The 19,504-nt window shown below is 36.0% G+C and overlaps 1 protein-coding gene across 2 annotated transcripts in view; it reads right to left on the bottom strand.

Annotated features, from left to right (window-relative positions):
- Nucleotides 1-19,504, bottom strand: part of larp1 (La ribonucleoprotein 1, translational regulator) — a 102,280-nt gene that overhangs the window by 33,320 nt on the left and 49,456 nt on the right. For both annotated transcript variants that reach the window (XM_039776141.1, XM_039776142.1), the window contains exons 2-3: nt 13,395-13,456; nt 9,291-9,356 (exon numbers count right to left, since the gene is read on the bottom strand). In XM_039776141.1, the coding sequence (XP_039632075.1) occupies nt 9,291-9,356; nt 13,395-13,456 (128 nt within the window). The remainder of the gene's footprint in view (nt 1-9,290; nt 9,357-13,394; nt 13,457-19,504) is intronic.

The raw sequence follows: 19,504 nt of genomic DNA, 5'->3' as shown, positions 1-19,504 counted from the left end.
TCGACACAAGCTACACTTTTACAAAATGTTTTTACTACTAATTCCAAAATGAAAGTGCTAACCTTCATCAATCAAAATATCTCAAGCCCAGAATAGCAACAGAGTATAATGTTGTAGAAATCCCTAAAAGGGCATCCTTTCTATAACGATTCAACACTGGTTATTCTTGGACCAGACATGACCTAAATTACACATTAGACTGAGCAAAGAAATGCGTTTGCTCGGGTATTTCACTGAAAAAAGAAATAAGCAAAATAAGTATCAGGTAAAATCAATAGCCGCAAACTGGTGAAAAAAATTAAAATGATTTCAAATTAAAGCAGGCGAGTCTAAGCAAAATAACTGAATTTGTCAGAGAATTTTTTACAAAAAAATGTAAGAATCATCTTAAAACAAAATTCCCAAAATTCAGAAAGCAGAATTTAATAAAAAAAAGAAAGTTTCTATTCTCAAAACATGCTGCAACTTTAAACTACAGCAGAGATACTACTTTCAGATGTCAAGTTGTAAGGCTAAAGCTATTTTTACCCTTGATTTCTACTCTAAAAGAAAACCTGAAAAAAAAAGTACAAGCCACTATATGCTTTAATCAAAACATTATTAGCATTACTTAAGAATTTGTTGCAAGCATTTTAAATTTTAATAACTAAATATATAAAAGTTTGAAGCAAAACATTACCCTAGTTTTCCTAAGCAAAAATATAATGCAAAAGCACTTTTTGGGCACTGCTTTGTCAAAGCTGGTCAGAATAATGGACAAGATCATAACTAACATGGGTGGAAATGTACAAAGCATTTTTCTACAGTCCAGTGCTTCACATACTAGTTCTTGTGGACCACATTTGGCTGCAGTTTTATCCCTACCAAATGCACAAATCAGTAATAATATTTTGTAATATTTAATCTCATTTATTTAGCTGGTCTTATCCTCTTCTTATTTATATCAAAAAAGCACAGCAGCATAATTTTGACATTTGCAAGACAATTAGAAATATTTTTTTATTTCTGCTATAGCTTTAAATGCTCAACTCTTTTAATATTTTCCTATCATTTTGCTTTTTTTCTGTGCAGTTTGCTTCCTTCGTTGTTAATTGTCATTATCAGGATATAACAAGTAAACCAGACAACTGGGCAAAACACTGAATGATGAAAGGGTGCAACTACTTTGGCATCACACCCGCTAATAAATAATGAATTAAATTACTGGAAAGTATGGAAAAACAGGAATAAAAATATTGTTAAAAACTAAACACACACCACTACATTATCACCATAAACCATAAAACTGCTTAGTATATTTTAATAAAAATTAACCAAAAACTTATTTTTAGTAACTTCTTCATTGACCCCAAAACACAGAAAATGGAAAACATCATCTCCCTTAATTAGGCCAGGAGTCCAATTAAAAACAGAAGTTGGAACAAAAACCTGCAGCCAGAGTGGGCCCCCAAGACAGAGTTTAGGAATCACCACTATAGTTAATACCATGACAAGTCACTTTAATAGTACAGAGGTATAGTACAATTGTTTCCACACATTTTCTACAACTAGAGCACAAACTAGTTAACTAGTTTGCTTAGGGTTACATAGTCTGCAAGCAGGGACTAAACTGAAAAGCCTGTGTAGAACTACACACACCAAATCCCCTCTACCTACATGTAAAATTAAAGTTAAATTAATGCACAAAATTCTTAAAGGTAATTGTTATATCATTGTAAAATGAATACAAAAATATGCACACTTTTTCTGCAATCCTGTAGGGTGATACAATTAAGATTTCATTTTTCATGCACTAATTCTAAGTTAATTCTTTTGATTTGCAGACCACCAAATGCATTCTGTTTTGTTCTCACTCCCTGCCAGTTTTTCTGCCACTTGAGCTAAAACACTTATCTGTATACAAGCTCCAGTCTATTACCCACAAACTAAAAAAAGCACAAACTTACCAGAAACCAGTACAAAAATAAATGCATAGTGATAAGCCAACCATTCATAATACCAGTAAATAAAATTGATCCCCATTTATATTTTGGTAGGCAAACAAAAACTGTTAAAATTACAGTTCAATTGTTGTTTCACTTAATTATTTTTTCAAAGGTGTTGCTTCCCGAAACATTTTGGTGGTGACAGACAGCTTCAAAGTGAACATAAAGACAAATTCAGATTGATAACAATAAGTAGGAATTTGGAGTAACTAGCTGATCTTATTGAATTTAGTGTGTTTAATCACTTTATGATACTGACACACTGCATTAGTTAAAATGAGCTAAAAATATTTTGTTGCTGATTTTGTTTGTATTTGTCATGTGATGTCTCTTATTTCAATGTCCAACAACAGTCACCTAACACTGAAGGGATTCTACTTGCTCAGTTACTGCTTTTAAATCATTGCAATTTTCTCTTTTAACTTTTCACCATGTTCATTGACTTAACCAACATTATAAGAAGTCCAAAGGTGAAGGCAGATTGTCAACGATGGAACAGGACTAATTCCTCTCTGCATGTAGCCTTTTTGAGTAGCGAGTTGCTACTATATAACAAAAACGTATATTTGATGCAAATCTGTAACATCCTCTGTAAATTTATGGTACTAGTAAAAGCGCTGAAGGGATAAAAGCAGACACACAAAGGCAGCTCAATCATTTCTTCTATGTGTCTTGTTGAGCAAATAGACACTGCAACGACTATGTGGACATTAGCTCACACATGGACATTCACATCGTTATTTGAACAACTTTAATTCAAGAATCCAAGAATAAAACTGAATAAAAAAAAAATCATTCAAATGACATGTTGATGTGAATGTCCATGTACAAGGAAAAGTAACATCTTTCACGAGTATGTTTTTGTTCTATGATTATAATATCAGCTCACTTCTCAAAGGACTAAATACAGAGAGGATGCAGGATTCAAACCTATTCTGTCGAGTTTGCTAAGCAGTAGCTCATCCACTGTGCCATCTGCGTAGATCCATGACAGAGCAGCGTTATCAGTGTGACAACTGGTTGAAAACAAAATGTGCAAACACACAACATAGCAATAAATGACAGAAAATGTTTTAAAAACATATGAAACATGTTCAACATTTCTAGCCTCGTATTTCCGGTCATTCTATATTTACACAAATCATTGCAGACATGGAAGACACATGAAAGGAATGTATATCAAATCACAGTATTTCATTACCTGCATAATTCCTTACAAATGCATCGGCAGATAAACACTTTGACACAGACTTGGAACTGTGAGGACTGCAGCAGGGTGGGTGATGCCTTCATTTGATTGTATGGGGGTGGGGGGTGTAGCAGGCTGTGTTATGCTAATCCACACATTTTCAAAACAAAGGCAGGCTACTAGTGCAATGATAAGGAGCTACAAGCTTCTTGGCGTATGTCAGGAAAATTTAAGGAGATCAGGGACAACAAAAAAAAATTGTAAGCTTCAGGGATTCTAGTGTTAATGGTCTATCTGACATGCCCTTGATTGTGAGAACACAACTGTCAATAGATACAATAGCTCGAGGCAAAATCAACAAATTCTTAAGTATAACATTTAACATTGAGATTTCGCCAATCAGGTCATGGAGAAAGTGACAAAATGCTACAAAACGCAAACCCTCTGTTCTGTGCAATGTGGTTTTCACTCCCTTTAATGTCAGTGGTGTTTGAGTTTGCAACCATGTGTTCCATATAGTTATGTACAGCTGTAATGCGTGATCTGAGTGCAGAAAAACAGAAAGTGCCCAGCAAATGTGGGGTAACGAATGATGGGTCTTCACCTCAGAAGATGTGTGTACAGAACAGCCTAATTACACATGAATCGCTCTAAGCCCACGCTTGCTTTTGTGAGTATATGTTTTCCATATCAGTTGTATAAGTCAGTGTTTTTCAATCATTAGTTGTCTAGTGTTCATTTTGAAACTCATTTTACTGCAAAGGCCTAGCCGAGGAAATAAGCGTCTTATTGAATGGATGGGACAGGGGGCACAGTAGACATTAAAGTGATAGAGAAGACTTTAATATTCTTTAGACCTTTAATATTCTTGAATAATTTTTGGATGATTTTATAATTCCAGTTCTCATCATGCAAGCAGCATGCAGGGGGCATGCATTTCTAAGGCTCTGCTCCAACTTGGGGAACAAATGTCCCTTTGTAGTGAATAGGACAAAATGGCAGCGTAGAGAAAAATGTGACAAAAAACTTCATATGGTTTTTTTTTTAAAATATGTTTTCCTAAATTTTACCTGTCCAGTGATCATTTTGTAAACAGAAGAGCATTTCAAAGACAGCAGAGGAAATAAGTGTCTCTTGCAGTGGATGGGATGGAGAGGCATATTAAATAGGAAATTGATACAGAGAACTGTCTACAGTCTTAAAATTCATTTTGGACAATTTTTGCTATACAGTGTTCATTTTGCAAGCATCTTAGAGGGTCATGCATTTCTACAGCAAACATTTAAAAAAAAAAAAGGCTTTTGCATCTGTTACTATATAAATTTGTTTAAAAGTTTCAATGATTTCAGTGGCGAAATAAGTGGAAATAATCAGTCTATTTTTGTTCGCATTTGCAACTATTTTAGATGCAGTCAGGAGCGCTGCAATGTGATCACTTAAAAAAAAATTTCTAGTTCACCAAGCAAAATCTCCACTGTCCAGTGTAATCTCTTTACTTGAAATAAAAATTGTATCCAGAACAACAAACAAGGGAACATACAGATAGATAAATTAATAATAGTAATTTTATAGGTGGGATCAAATGTTTTGAGCTTTAACCTGATTGTGATGAAAAGGGGTATTCTATGAGTTTGTAACTGTCCATAGATGTGCTAAAGTATATATAGACAATATCATCTTCAGGCCAAATTGGATCAGCTTGTGTCTAAACACCGTACATTTTATCAATTCAGGATGAAGCACTGTGACTTTTCCAACTTTTCACAAATTAACAACAAGTTTGAAGAAAAAAAAATGAATAAACATTCTACACTTTGTACAGCCTCTAAAAAATGTTTACCTGGCCACATCCTTCAGGTCAGTTTTAACTCTTTGGGATTTTCTGCTGAATTTACAGTAGCTTTAGGATGAGGTGAATAGTTAAACTCTTTGTTCCAGCTTAGAAATTTTAAATTGTTTAAATGACCATATTATTGTTTAGTAAAATGACCAGCTTTATGAAAATCAGAAACAAACAAAAAAAAAAAAAACTTAAGACTTTCTGTATAACTGATACACATTTTGAACACTGCCATTATTATTTTGACCCACCACTGGCATTAAATCTTTATGCTGAATTTAAGGTGCCTAGGTGTTTGCCACCTACAAAACCATTCTAAAATGTCAGAATCAAAGTAATGTAATCAGATGTAACAGTTACATCTTGCCTGAAGAAGAGGCCCGTGTTGCCTTAAAAGCATTATAAAAATTCACTTGTATTGGTATCAAATACTAAAATTGTTATTGCAATATCACTATAGCACACATTAGATATATCCTTATTAACAGTACTTTACAGCTGCAGCTAGTTAAAAACAGAGAGCAGATAGGCTTCTGGTGGCTGAAACGTTTTCACAGACAACAGATGCCAATAGAGCTGATGTCCTATTGTTAGTTGTGAAGGGTCTGTGGCCAACTGTAGTTCATATTTGTTAAAACTAAATCCCTACTATGGTCTCAAGGTAAAGTTTTTGGCTACTTGGAAACATGATGGGAGTGTAGGCCAGGAGCTTTTCCGATCAATTACATTGTCAGAGAAATGGTGAATCATTACAAAGCGCAGATAATGCACACGTGAGGTTATTTTCAGTGTAACATAAAAACTTATTACATATTTTTTCAGTCTATGCATACAGAGATAGAGAATTCATTCCCCCTTATATACATTTCTAGATGAGCAACTTTACTTTTAAACTTTATGCAGCAGCAAGTGATCTGGTATACCAAACATATGGCTTCCATGCACATTTCCTGGCATTTTACTAAATTGTATTAAGGATAGAATTTTTCAGGATCAGCTTTCAGAGGAGTAGAAAAAGAAAATAGGCAACTGTAACCTGTGTATTTTGTATATCTCAAGGAAAATCTGAAACAATGACTGCAAATTCACCAAAGTTTTTGAATAGAAATTACAAAAACCTATACGGCACTTTCTACTTAAGATATCTCAACGAAAATTCAATTTTTCCAACTAAATTTGCTGAACGAATGTGTCAAATTTTAACGAAATTGGTCCAATGGAAGCAGAATTGTTTTATGCAGACAGATGGGATAGAAAAACCAACTGTAGTAGGTGCTTTCACATTATGTGTGAACAAACCAAAAAGAACAGCAAAGGTGAAATAAAGTTTGAATAAGACTTAATATATATTAAATTTAAATGGAAAAGGGGATTTAAATACAAACAAAACAGGATAACTGCCAACAGGTGAACAGTATAACTGAACTATATACATATATATATATATACATATATATATATATATATATATATATATATATATATATATATATATATATACATATACATATATATATATATATATATATATATATATATATATACATATATATATATATATATATATATATATATATATATATATATATATATATATATATATATATATATATATATATACATATATATACATATACATACATATACATACATATACATATATATATATATATACATATATATATATATATATATATATATATACATATATATATATATATATATATACATATATATATATATATATATATATATACATATATATATATATACACATACATACACACAGTGCATCCGGAAAGTATTCACAGCGCATCACTTTTTCCACTTTTTTTATGTTACAGCCTTATTCCAAAATGAATTACAGTAAATTCATTTTTTACCTCAGAATTCTACACACAACACCCCATAATGACAACGTGAAAATTGTTTACTTGAGGTTTTTGCAAATTTATTAAAAATAAAAAAACTGAGAAATCACATGTACATAAGTATTCACAGCCTTTGCTTAATACTTTGTCAATGCACCTTTGGCAGCAATTACAGCCTCAAGTCTTTTTAAATATGATGCCACAAGCTTGGCACAACTATCCTTGGCCAGTTTTGCCCATTCCTCTTTGCAGCACCTCTCAAGCTCCATCAGGTTGGATGGGAAGCGTCGGTGCACAGCCATTTTAAGATCTCTCCAGAGATGTTCAATAGGATTCAAGTCTGGGCTCTGGCTGAGCCACTCAAGGATATTCACAGTTGTCCTGAAACCACTCCTTTGATATCTTGGCTGTGTGCTTAGGGTCGTTGTCCTGCTGAAAGATGAACAGTCACACCAGTCTGAGGTCAAGAGTGCTCTGGAGCAGGTTTTCATCCAGGATGTCTCTGTACATTGCTGCAGTCATCTTTTCCTTTATCATGACTAGTCTCCCAGTTCCTGCTGCTGAAAAACATCCCCACAGCATGATGCTGCCACCACCATGCTTCGCTGTAGGCATGTGACACCTGGCATTCACACCAAAGCGTTCAATCTTTGTCTCATCAGACCACAGAATTTTGTTTCTCATGGTCTGAGAATCCATCAGGTGCCTTTTGGCAAACTCCAGGCGGGCTGCCATGTGCCTTTTACTAAGGAGTGGCTTCCATCTGGCCACGCTACCATACAGGTCTGATTGGTGGATTGCTGCAGAGATGGTTGTCCTTCTGGAAGGTTCTCCTCTCTCCACAGAGGACCTCTGGAGCTCTGACAGAGTGACCATCGGGTTCTTGGTCACCTCCCTGACTAAAGCCCTTCTCCCCTGATCGCTCAGTTTAGATGGCCGGCCAGCTCTAGAAAGAGTCCTGGTGGTTTCGAACTTCTTCCCCTTACGGATGATGCAGGCCATTGTGCTCATTGGGACCTTCAAAGCAGCAGAAATTTTTCTGTAACCTTCCCCAGATTTGTGCCTCAAGACAATCCTGTCTCGGAGATCTACAGACAATTCCTTTGACTTCATGCTTGGTTTGTGCTCTGACATGAACTGTCAACTGTGGGACCTTATACAGACAGGTGTGTGCCTTTCCAAATCATGTCCAATCAACTGAATTTACCACAGGTGGACTCCAATTAAGCTGCAGAAACATCTCAAGGATGATCAGGGGAAACAGGAAGCACCGGAGCTCAATTTTGAGCTTCATGGCGAAGGATGTGAATATTTATGTACATGTGCTTTCTCAATTTTTTTATTTTTAATAAATTTGCAAAAACCTCAAGTAAACTTTTTTCACGTTGTCATTATGGGGTGTTGTGTGTACAATTATGAGGAAAAAAATGAATTTAATCCTTTTTGGAATAAGGCTCTAGCATAACAAAATGTGGAAAAAATGATGTGCTGTGAATACTTTCCAGATGCACTGTATATATATATATTATACATATTTATCACTTAAAATAAATAACAGTCAAATGTTAAAAGTAATTTGCTAAATGAGACTTTATCCCAAACCCAAATTCTTTCTAGAACTTGCATATGAGTATTTTAAATAGACCCCAGCTACACCACAAAAACAGTGTGTGCTACTGCACACAATGTTGCATGAAACAACCCTACACTCCATAAACAAAACCTCCAGCAGTTTAGAATTTGTCTCTCAGGTTAAGAAATTGGTGTACAAGGATCTCACTACTGAAAACGATTCTTTTTAGTGACAGATTTTAGAAAAGGGATGATCAGACAACTGTGGTGGGCTTGTGCCCTGTGTTGGCTGGGATTGGCTCCAGCAGACCCTTGTAACCCTGCCGTTATGATATAGCGGGTTGGTGATGGATGGATGGATGGATGGATGATCAGGCAAAATAAGATAAGGATGCATGCCAAAATCTACCACAGTGATATTTACAAGGTAGTCAACTTTGGCTATTCATGAGTTGTTAAAGTCTGACAATTTTGGTCAGGGAATTACAGTATATTCCTAATAACACTTTTGTTATCATACTTTTACTTCTCAATGACAAGTTTACTATGCACTCACTTAACAACTAACTTGTGCAAATATTTCACCTAGTAAACCACTTTCCCTTTTTACTGATAAGCACTGTGCAGATATTGGTTAAACAGATACTAGGTCATATCTTATTTAAAATGTTGCTGCAAAGCTAAATATGGTTTTCATTATTAACATAACTGCATTAAGTAGAAAGTCACTCTTGAACCAGAGTGAACAACACCTTTTAGTTTTAGTGTAGTCTTACTTGTTAGTTCTTAAGCAATTGATGTGTTGCAAAGAAACGCAAAGTAACACTGTTTACCTGAACTTCCTTGTTTGCGATTTCACCAGGAGTTGGCCAATTCATTGCATCTCCAAAATCACCAACCTAAGAAAGTGTTAAAATTAAACAAATATTTGTTATCTTTAAGTACAGAAATAAACTTGATTTCAGATAAAGTCTTTAAAATTTAACATGTTCCGTAACATACACTGTCTTAAACTACAAGTTTGGTACTTTTCAATGCCACATACCTACATATGGAGTGGTAAATGAACTAATGCAAAATAGTGATGCCCAATCACAAAAATAGTGACAGAAATCAGCAGCAAGAAGATCAAGACAGCTACCACACTAAGTCAGCAGAAAATAGCAATGTTCTCAAAGAAAATAGAGACAGTGCCATTATGACCTTCACTATCTTATATATAAACGTCTACGCGTGGATGTCTGTCTGTCTGGGAAGTGAGAGGTGGAGTCGGGATTAAGGGCAACACCTCCAAGGAAACAGAAAACTCGCTTAGCCGCTAATAACACAAGCAGGGCCAGCACGTCAGCAAAATGAAACCTCAGAAGACAGTCACATAGCCACTAATATTAGCAAAACGGTACCCTTTTTACTTTCCTTCACACCGCTAATACCCAAGCGAGGCGAGCACATCTGCAAAACGAAAACTCTGAAGACAACGTCGCTTAGCTGCTAACACTGGTAAAACAATATCCCTTTTACTTTTCCTCCTGCCGCTAATGCACAAGCGATGTGAGCACGATGTGAGCACGTCGTGAGCGCAGGATGTGAATCCTCCTAGGCGAGAGATGGCCAGAGTAGTTCCTTTCAATTACCTGACATCTCTACACTTCAATTTTTTTTGTGACGATTTCAGTAGTTTCTAGGACCCAGGGCTTTTTAAAGCACAGGCTTATAAAACTAGTTATAAATATATAACTTGAGGAGTGCAAAAATCATTCTACCTTGTACAAATCCACTGAAAGTGCAAAAACGGGAAACAATGACTCAATAACTGAAATTACAATAGTAAGAAACATATCACTGGTATAAAACTATAGCTTATGTCAACTTATAGAAATAAGCTGAAGAATGGCTGAAGATCATAAACAACTCAGGCCTGCCTAGAAATTTCAAGTGTTGGATCTATCAACATAGCCAATTTCCAAGACTCATGTTTCCCTTTACTGTGTACAAAGTACCTATAGCATCTGCAGAGGAGTGGAGAGAAAGATTAATAAGCACCTTCATAGAAGGCTGAGAATACTCCAGAGTTAAACATCCATCAGGCTCTACATTTACGGTCAGGACAGCCCCAGCTTCCATTTTCTTCAGTTATAGAGGAATTCAAATTTGCCAAGTGCAGACAATGTTTGTCATACAGAGACTACCAGCACCATTTTGTCAGAGAAGCTGGTATAAGAACAAGATCAGAGAGTGAGCTGACTGCCAGTAGGGCTTTGTATCAGCATTGATGTCCCGTTTGATTTGATCCCGATTCCGATTCACAATGCTCCAATTCAATTCGATATCAATTTTATCTTGACTATTCAGATAGATTTGAAAAGGTGTTTTTTTTTTTTTTTAGAAATTATTAAATCATGCAAAGACAACATTAATACAATGTGACAAATTCCAGTAATACTTTATTTGAAGGGTGTTTACATAGTAACTTCATAACATATACATAAGCATGGAATGATATTGAAGAAGAAATACTTGATCAGTAATGAACATTTCAAATCACAAACCTTTCTCACAGCACTGCAATCATTCAAAATTCATGTATCAGCACATCAGAGTCATGTGGGGAGAGGGGTTTCTTGTTTTAATACAATGGCATCTTATTTATAAAATATTTACATAATCTTGTGATTATTATAAAATAAAATATTGCTTAGTACATAATAAATGTTGTTCAATAAACTATTCATGTGTTACGAATCTCCATGTACACGCCCTTCAACTAAACTGTTAGTCAAATTTACTCCCCTATTGGACATTTAAAATAATCTTGCATTAGTCAAAATTAAAGATACAGGGGGAAGACTCGCATCTTTCTATAACTCTACAAGTTACACATATCTTCAGTTACTCACTTGTAGCAGCAACTTTGATTAGTTCAAAAATGTGTCCTGACAGTCCTCAAACAAAAAGGAAGCATTTTAAAATGAGGACCTAGAGCTATTGCTTTTTGACAGCAGCACTGAATGAATGGGTCAAAAAAGAAAAAGAACGAGCCATTATGTCCGATAATGCCACTATTATGGAGCTACTTCAAGCCGGCTGCCTTAGTGTACATGCTCACTTTTGTATCACAGGCTGCTCTGAAAATTCAAGCAATTGCCCGATTGCTTTGCCAGGTTAGGTGCATTACAAACTTTGTCCACTATAGCAATACAGATGCCCACGTGCTTAAAGAGAAGCAACACTTATTGGACTTGGCAAAACACAAACTTCTGACTGATGTGGTCATACAGTGAACAGTGCATCGAAAAATGAAAGGTTTTTGGAACAACGAGTCATCTCAGTTGCTCTGTATATAGGCAACAAGTTTGCTCCCTGTGTTACCGACATGCAGCTCACTTGTTTGTAATACATCCACCACAGGTGTCCAGTTGTTTATAATGTAGTGACGTGATTCTTACATAGGAATCTGCTGCCCTGGATGTTCAGCTGTCGCAAGGTAGGGCTATTCTTTCCACTGGCCCGAGAGACATGGCAATTCTTTGCTTAAGATATTCCTAAAGCCTCAGTACAATACCTTTACTCAATTGATTTTTATGTAGAAACCCTTAACAGGCACATTAGCACCATCTACTGGTTTGGACACCAAAAACAAAGTAATTGAGCAGGACAGAGATTCAGAAGATCGATCTCAACACTTAAGAATCAATACCAAATCATTTAAATGTAAAATAACAATTAATCCAAAAACCTATATTTACACCCAGGCCTAGACACCAGCATGGCAATCAGCTAGGCAATACATTCTCTCAAGATCAGAGACATTATTGGGAACTACTGTGTTAGAAGACAAGATCTAGGAACATTACATCTAGAACAGTGGTCAACATCCACCTTTAGGGAGGGGAAGGAAGAACTCTAAAGCCTTGAGAAGGAAGGAAGAGCTAAATCCATCTAGTTTAGAAGGAAGGAATGAAGGAAGGCCCTCTCTGCAAGCTTTGTAGGAATAGAGAAATCATGGCACACAGCCTGCCAGGGTGCAAAACAGCATTGACCCAGGGGAGTGTAATGATGAGGTGTTAACAACACTCCTGGACATCTTTGAGTGATGTACTACCTCTGATGTAGTCAACCCAAGGGTGGTAAATGAAGGTTGAACTGGGGAGGAAACTCCAGTTGCAAGAGGCGGTACTGTTCACAACTCAAACAAAAAAAACACAAAATTATCTTGGTCAATTTAACAAACTTGTGGGAGGAGGCCTGTGAGACAGTGGCAGAGAGGGGAGAAAAAGAAAAAGGGGGTAGCATGAACACTTTGTCCAGCACTGATGGGACAAAGGTTAAAAAACATGGCTGTCTACAGTTAAAGTGTGATGTCAGGGATTCCCAGTCCAATCTGTGTAGAATCTGCTCACGAAAGTTGGAGTGAGAAGCCATGAGAGGAGAATAGCTGGGAGAAGTGGCAGATAGAGCCTGGAGGAAAGGGGTAGTGATTAGGCCACCACTGCTGACCCAGTAACAGTGGAGTGTGTGGGTCGAAACACTCAGAGAAGGTGGAGCACCATCCAATGACCTGTCATTCCAGCCACATCCATATAAAATGGTGCAAGAACTATACCCTTTATGCTCAAATCCCAGTAACATAAAGGATGCGGAGCAATACTCTAAGAACATTCATGTCTTACAAATATACACTTTATGTCTTTTGATTCCACTGGATTGACTATTTTTTTTTTTGGACTGGTGTTTCACAGACCCCATAAACTGTATAAGAAACTGATTTGAAATATCATAACTGGGTCATACGGGGGGCTAATAATTAACTAACTTCTCTGATTCATGGATTTCAAAGCCTACCTGATTTATTACAGTTTAAAAAGTTCCAACAATTAAAACCCAAGTTATCCCAATATAAAAGTTGAAAAGGATATAATAGAAAAACAACAGTTTACCTTGCTTCCTTTTCTGGGTTTTGGGTTTCCTGCTTTCACTACCTTGGTGGGAATTGGTTGATCTAAAATGAAACAAAAAAACAAACATGAAAATCCAAAAAATAATGCTGTGATGGTTGTATCACTTGTTACTCAGTACACTGCCATACCAGTGTAAGAGGATTTAAAGAGAAAACTAAATCTACTACCACGGAAGTAAGAAACACTTGAGTACCATCATTCAACCAAATGCAGCTTGTCAACTCCATTTCACCTAAGATGCTTCATTACACTTTACTCCTAAATCTCTAAAAAGAGCTCATATCACATTCACTTAAGTTGCACAAATGAAATTTCAACATACCCACAAACACCGATAAATACGAAATGTTAGTAAAGCTGCTGTGTACAGAGGTCTTACAGTCAGTCTAAAGCAAACTATGAATGGCATATAAGAAAAGGACTTCAGCTCCATATTCAGCTGGAACGGCTGTCTCCATTTTCTGACTACAAAATACAAGACTATGGGAATGAAAAAAGAAAGACCCAAGTATTTATACACAGTTAAAGAATAATTTGACCACAAATCATTAAACGCTTCTCCCTTTGTTGCAGATGTTGTGAAACTTTCATATCTTATGCTATCTCAACCACACTTTTGAAAAAACATTTAATAAAATCTATTGAACATTAACTTGTAAGTTAGTTTTTTCCTACTCCGCTTTTAGTATATGTTTTTAGTAAAGCTTCACGGATTACTAATGTGTACTGTGAGATGTTAACACCACAAAGAAATACATTCTACTGCATGTGTGCACTATTTTGCAACAGGCAAATTAAATGTTGACAATTACCCAAATTATATTTTTCAGACGGTGAAGAGCTGGAGTACCCAGAGGAAAAAAAAAAAGTGAATTAAACTGCGGAGCACCAGAATAACATCCTGAAGATGAAGCTACTTTATTTAAAATGATGAAAATAACAGAACTGCACGTCTTTAATCAAAGATACACTGTTCTCTTGTATAATAATTAAATAATCTGAGTGTTTTGCATAGTTTCTGACATTTGTAGCCTGAGAGAGAACAATTATATAATAAATGGTCTTGGGTTGGGGATAGCCAAACTCTTTTTACAAACTTTTAAAAACACTACTTGAAAAAGTGGGAGAGAAATGTGCCTGTTTCACTTACACCAGAGCTGCTTGGATGCTGCTTGCAATATTACAGCTGTACAGGTATAAAATCATAGTATTTAGATGCTAATTAACATTAGAATTACTAAAGCCTACGAAAAAACTCATAATCCCGGCCTATCTTAAATCCCTTCACACCTCTCCATCAGCATTTTTTGTGTTGTAGATGTGTCGATCATTGCAAGCAGCCTACTATTCTATCCCCCCAGCTCAATTCACAAAGAAGGTTCTCAGTACTCAGTGTTTATCTTGGAGCGAAGTGCCTGGAGTTGTACAGGGTAAATAATATATCGTCATTAGCTGTCACTACTTTGTTAGTTGTGGTAATTACAACTCAAAGACACATGATATCCAATATGGTGTTCCACAAGGCTCTATCCTGGGTCCGCTGTTATTCTCAATCTATATGCTTCCATTAGGTCAGATTAGCTCAGGGCACAACGTGAGCTACCACAGCTATGCTGATGACACACAGGTGTACTTATCAATAGCACCTGATGACCCCGATTCTCTTGATTCACTAGCACAATGTCTGACTTGTATCTCAGAATGGATGAATAGTAACTTTCTCAAGTTAAATAAAGAGAAAACTTACTGATTGGCAATAATGGATACAATGAGGCTATTAGAAATAAACTGGATACATTAGAATTAAAAGTCAAGACGGAGGTAAAAAGCTTAGGGGTAAATGTTGACTGTAATCTGAATTTTAAATCGCATATTAATCAGATCACTAGGACAGCATTTTTTCACTTAAACATAGCTAAAGTTAGACCTCTTATATCACTGAAAGATGCTGAGAAATTAGTTCACGCATTTGTTTTCAGTCGACTACATTACTGTAACACACTCCTCTAAGGACTACCCAAAAAACACATAAATCGTTTGCAACTAGTGCAGAATGCAGCTGCTAGAATCCTAACTAGGAAAAGAAAATTCGAGCACATTTCTCCAGTTTTGATGTCACTACACTGGTTACCTGTGTCATTCAGGATTGACTTTAAAATTCTGCTTTTGGTTTATAAAGCCTTAAACAATCTCGCCCCATCTTATATATCGGAATGTCTGACACCTTATATTCCAAATCGTAACCTTAGATCCTCAAATGAGTCTCCTTAGAATTCCAAGAACTAAACTTAAAAGAAGTGGTGAGGAGGCCTTCTGCTGCTATGCACCTAAAATCTGGAAGAGCCTGCCAATAGGAATTTGCCAGGCTAATACAGTGGAGCATTTTAAAACACTGCTGCATTACTTTAACATGGCCTTTTCATAACTTCACTTTAACTTAATCCTGATACTCTGTATGTTCAATTCATCATAACTATTCATGGTGGCTCTAAAATCCGTACTGACCCCTACTCTCTCTTCTGTTTCTTTTTCCGTATTCTTTGTGGACCACCTACTCAAAGCATCATGATGCTCCAACAATGATAGATGGATTAAAAACCATAAGTCTATGTGACCATCATCATCAAGTCCTTCCATAAGAACCCTAAATCCAAAGAGGACTGTTTCATTTATGTTACTGTAGGTAGAATGCCCAGATGGGACTGGGCAGTCTAATGGTCTGGAATCCCTACAGATTTTATTTTTTTCTCCAGCCGTCTGGAGTTTTTTTTTTTTTTGTTTGTTTGTTTTTTCTGTCCGCCCTGGCCATTGGACCATAATCTTATTCTATGTTAATTAATGTTGACTTATTTTATTTTCTTACTGTGTCTTTTAATTTTTCAATTCTTCATTATGTAAAGCACTTTGAGCTACTTTTTGTATGAAAACGTGCGATATAAATAAATGTTGTTATTGTTGTCATTTGGAATATATGTGATTTAGTACTTTATAATGGGGGTGTATTGTACCAGAGTCCCATTATAAAAACAAGCCTTCAGCAGGTGCAGTTAACAAAAGATTTTATAATAGGGTTTAATTAATAAATAACTTCATCAAAAACGTTCAAGTAAGGAGGCATAAAATTACAGAACACAAAGTAATCAAATTAGTTAAATCTCTCCCATACATTAACTAGGGATGATAGCAACTAATCATTGCACCTATAACCTGCAGTACAATTTAAACTAACCTTACTTATTATAAATAGTCCTGCTGCATTGGAAGGCCCGTTAGACTACTCAAGAGATATTTTTTTCATTTAAATATACACAATATTTAAGCTGTATAGCAGATTATACACTTTTACATATAATGGACACTTTGAGCAAAAATAATGAACTAACCATAGATCAGTTTGAGAGTATTTCACACAAATGTGAGACAAAGTTATCTGCAAAGTATGTAATACTGCGATGAAATAAAGTGGTACATCATTAATTCATTACCACAGATGACATAATGTCTCTTGAGAGGTCAGCCATTATTAAAGAAAAATTGTAATGACAGGTGATCACAGGAAATCATACAGTATGTCTACAATGATACAATGTTACCAATAAACATGATAACGTCTTATAGCAGCATTAGATGTATAGAAACACTCTTTAGGAGACAAGAAAATATGATGCAGTAAGGCTGCATTTACAACTGACATTTTGGACTGTGCCAAGAATTAACAGAGATACATCACAATAACATGACACTACAAAGATGAACCATAACAGTATGACAATCACTAATAGTAGATGGGCAACAGGGTAGATCCACCATGGCATTACAGAAGAAGTACCCTTTTGAAAAACCTAATTATGCTATATCATCACAAAAATGAAAAACGCTAACCAAAAGATCAAATTTATCTTATCTGTTATACTGCAAGTCTTATAGGGAAACCTTTCATTATGTAAAATCACTGGGGTTGAATCAACTTCTGTAATAAATTACTAGCTATAAAAAACTGCTAAAAATTTGACGTATTCCTCTTAATTCAAGAAAGTTAAGAGGAATACAAGCATCTATGTCTTTAATATGAATAAATGTAATTCAAGATTAATCCTTTTTAAGCAATACCAGTGTAACAAAATTCAGAGTTACCAAAGACCTTGCAAAACATTGTGAACAATGAGTAGATCTTAAAATTCTCATTTATAAGCACAACACATACAGACATTTTCCAAACTAATGAAATATAATACACATTATAGTTAGCATACCTCCTGCAATTCGAAAACAGCTGACTGTTAGCTGCAGAATGTTGTGGATGAACTCCAGACTGGACAATTGTATCTCACGTGTGAGGGTTTGGGGTTGGCTCACATGCTAGAAGAAACTTTAGCCGAATCAGCTTTACTCCCACAGTCAAGACAATGTCGATGACAGAATTTGAGAGTATCAGCAATACAAGTAGGGGGTCAACATCACCACTCGTTATTGGAGATTCAATTGTGCACAGCCTAACCGCAAAACTTGTGCACAGGGGAAACAAGACACAAGTACATGATATTAAAAGAGCAGCACCAACGGTCATCAGGAATAGAATTAACAGGACTATTGAGATGACATTTCGAGATTGAGATGAGTTTCATTGCCACCAGAATTAAATGCTATTTCGACAATAGGAATTTCTGAAGGCGGACTTTGTATCCCTTGTTTCCCGTCTGCAACTCTGCAATGAATCAACTCCACAACTGTCTGTCTGAACTAAGATCCTGGATGGCCAATAATTTTCTTGATCTTAATCAAAATAAAACGGAGGGGCTTATAGTGGGTCCACCAGCTAAAGCCCAAATTGGTCTTGGACTTCTCGGCTCTTTCTCTGCCTTTTCCAAACCTCAAGTCCGTAATCTTGGTGTTACCTTTGATAGTAACCTCTCTTTTGAGAAACAAGTAAATTCTGTAGTCAAGAGTTGCTTTTTCCAACTTCGTTTATTAGGTAAGAAAGCCTTTTTTTATCTTCTAAAGATCTTGAGAAAGCTACTCATGCTTTTATTTTTTCTCGCCTCGATTATTGCAATTCGCTGTATTCTGGCATTAACAAATCCCTGATACACAGGTTACAGCTGGTCCAAAATGCTGCTGCTCGCTTTCTGGTTGGGGCAAGGAAGTATGACTCTGTTTCTCCTATTTTAGCTTCTTTACACTGGCTGCCTGTCAGTTTTGAATTGATTTTAAAATCTTGCTGCTAGTTTTTAAATCTTTACATGGGCTTGCTCCTGCCTATTTATCTGAATTGTGTGTTTTACACCAGCCATCCAGAGTGCTTAGATCTTCTGGTCAGTTGTCTCTTGTTGTCCCTCGCACCAAATGTAAAACCAAGGGGGCAGGGCCTTTGCAGCTGCTGCCCCTCGCCTGTGGAACTCTCTACCTCATCATATTAAGGAGTCGTCTACAATTGAACTGTTCAAAACAAGATTAAAAACTCACTTCTTTTCACTTGCATTTAGTGACCTTCAGTAATACTGATGGTTTCCTCTTTGTGATCATATAACATTATTTCTATTTGTTATCTATCTTATTTTATGTTCATATATTTTATTACTATTTATGTTTTATTGTTTTTTTTCTTTTTTCTATTATTGTAAAGCACTTTGGCCGCAGCATTACTATGTTGTTTTAAATGTGCTATATAAATAAATTGACATTGTTCGAGCCACAAAGGAGACAATCCCAAATGTGAGAATCGTTTCCAGACCACTATTCATGTTAAGCCTACAGCCAATTCCTGGCCTTGAACATCTGAATGAGCGCCTCCTGCAAGCATCCACTTGGCTTCATGTACAACGGAGATCATTTTAGGGAAAGGCAAGATGGTTTGTACCCGAACAGATTTGGCCCAGTGTCCTCCCTGAATATGTCTCTAAGGTAATGCATCATTCATGACTACCTAGCTATAGGTCTAATATTGGCAATAAACACACGTTAGGATATGATCGTTTTGCAGTGGGTTTAATATAGACGTGATATATTAGCACTATAACAACGGATCATAGGTTAGCTAAAAAAGGGAACAGACTGGTTTGCGAATAACTTTATTGCCATCTCCAACAGCC

The sequence above is a fragment of the Polypterus senegalus genome, chromosome 13 (assembly GCF_016835505.1).
Source record: "Polypterus senegalus isolate Bchr_013 chromosome 13, ASM1683550v1, whole genome shotgun sequence".
Lineage (NCBI taxonomy): Eukaryota > Metazoa > Chordata > Cladistia > Polypteriformes > Polypteridae > Polypterus > Polypterus senegalus.
The sequence above is the reverse complement of the archived record's forward strand: the minus strand, read 5'-3'. Positions and strand labels throughout refer to the sequence as shown.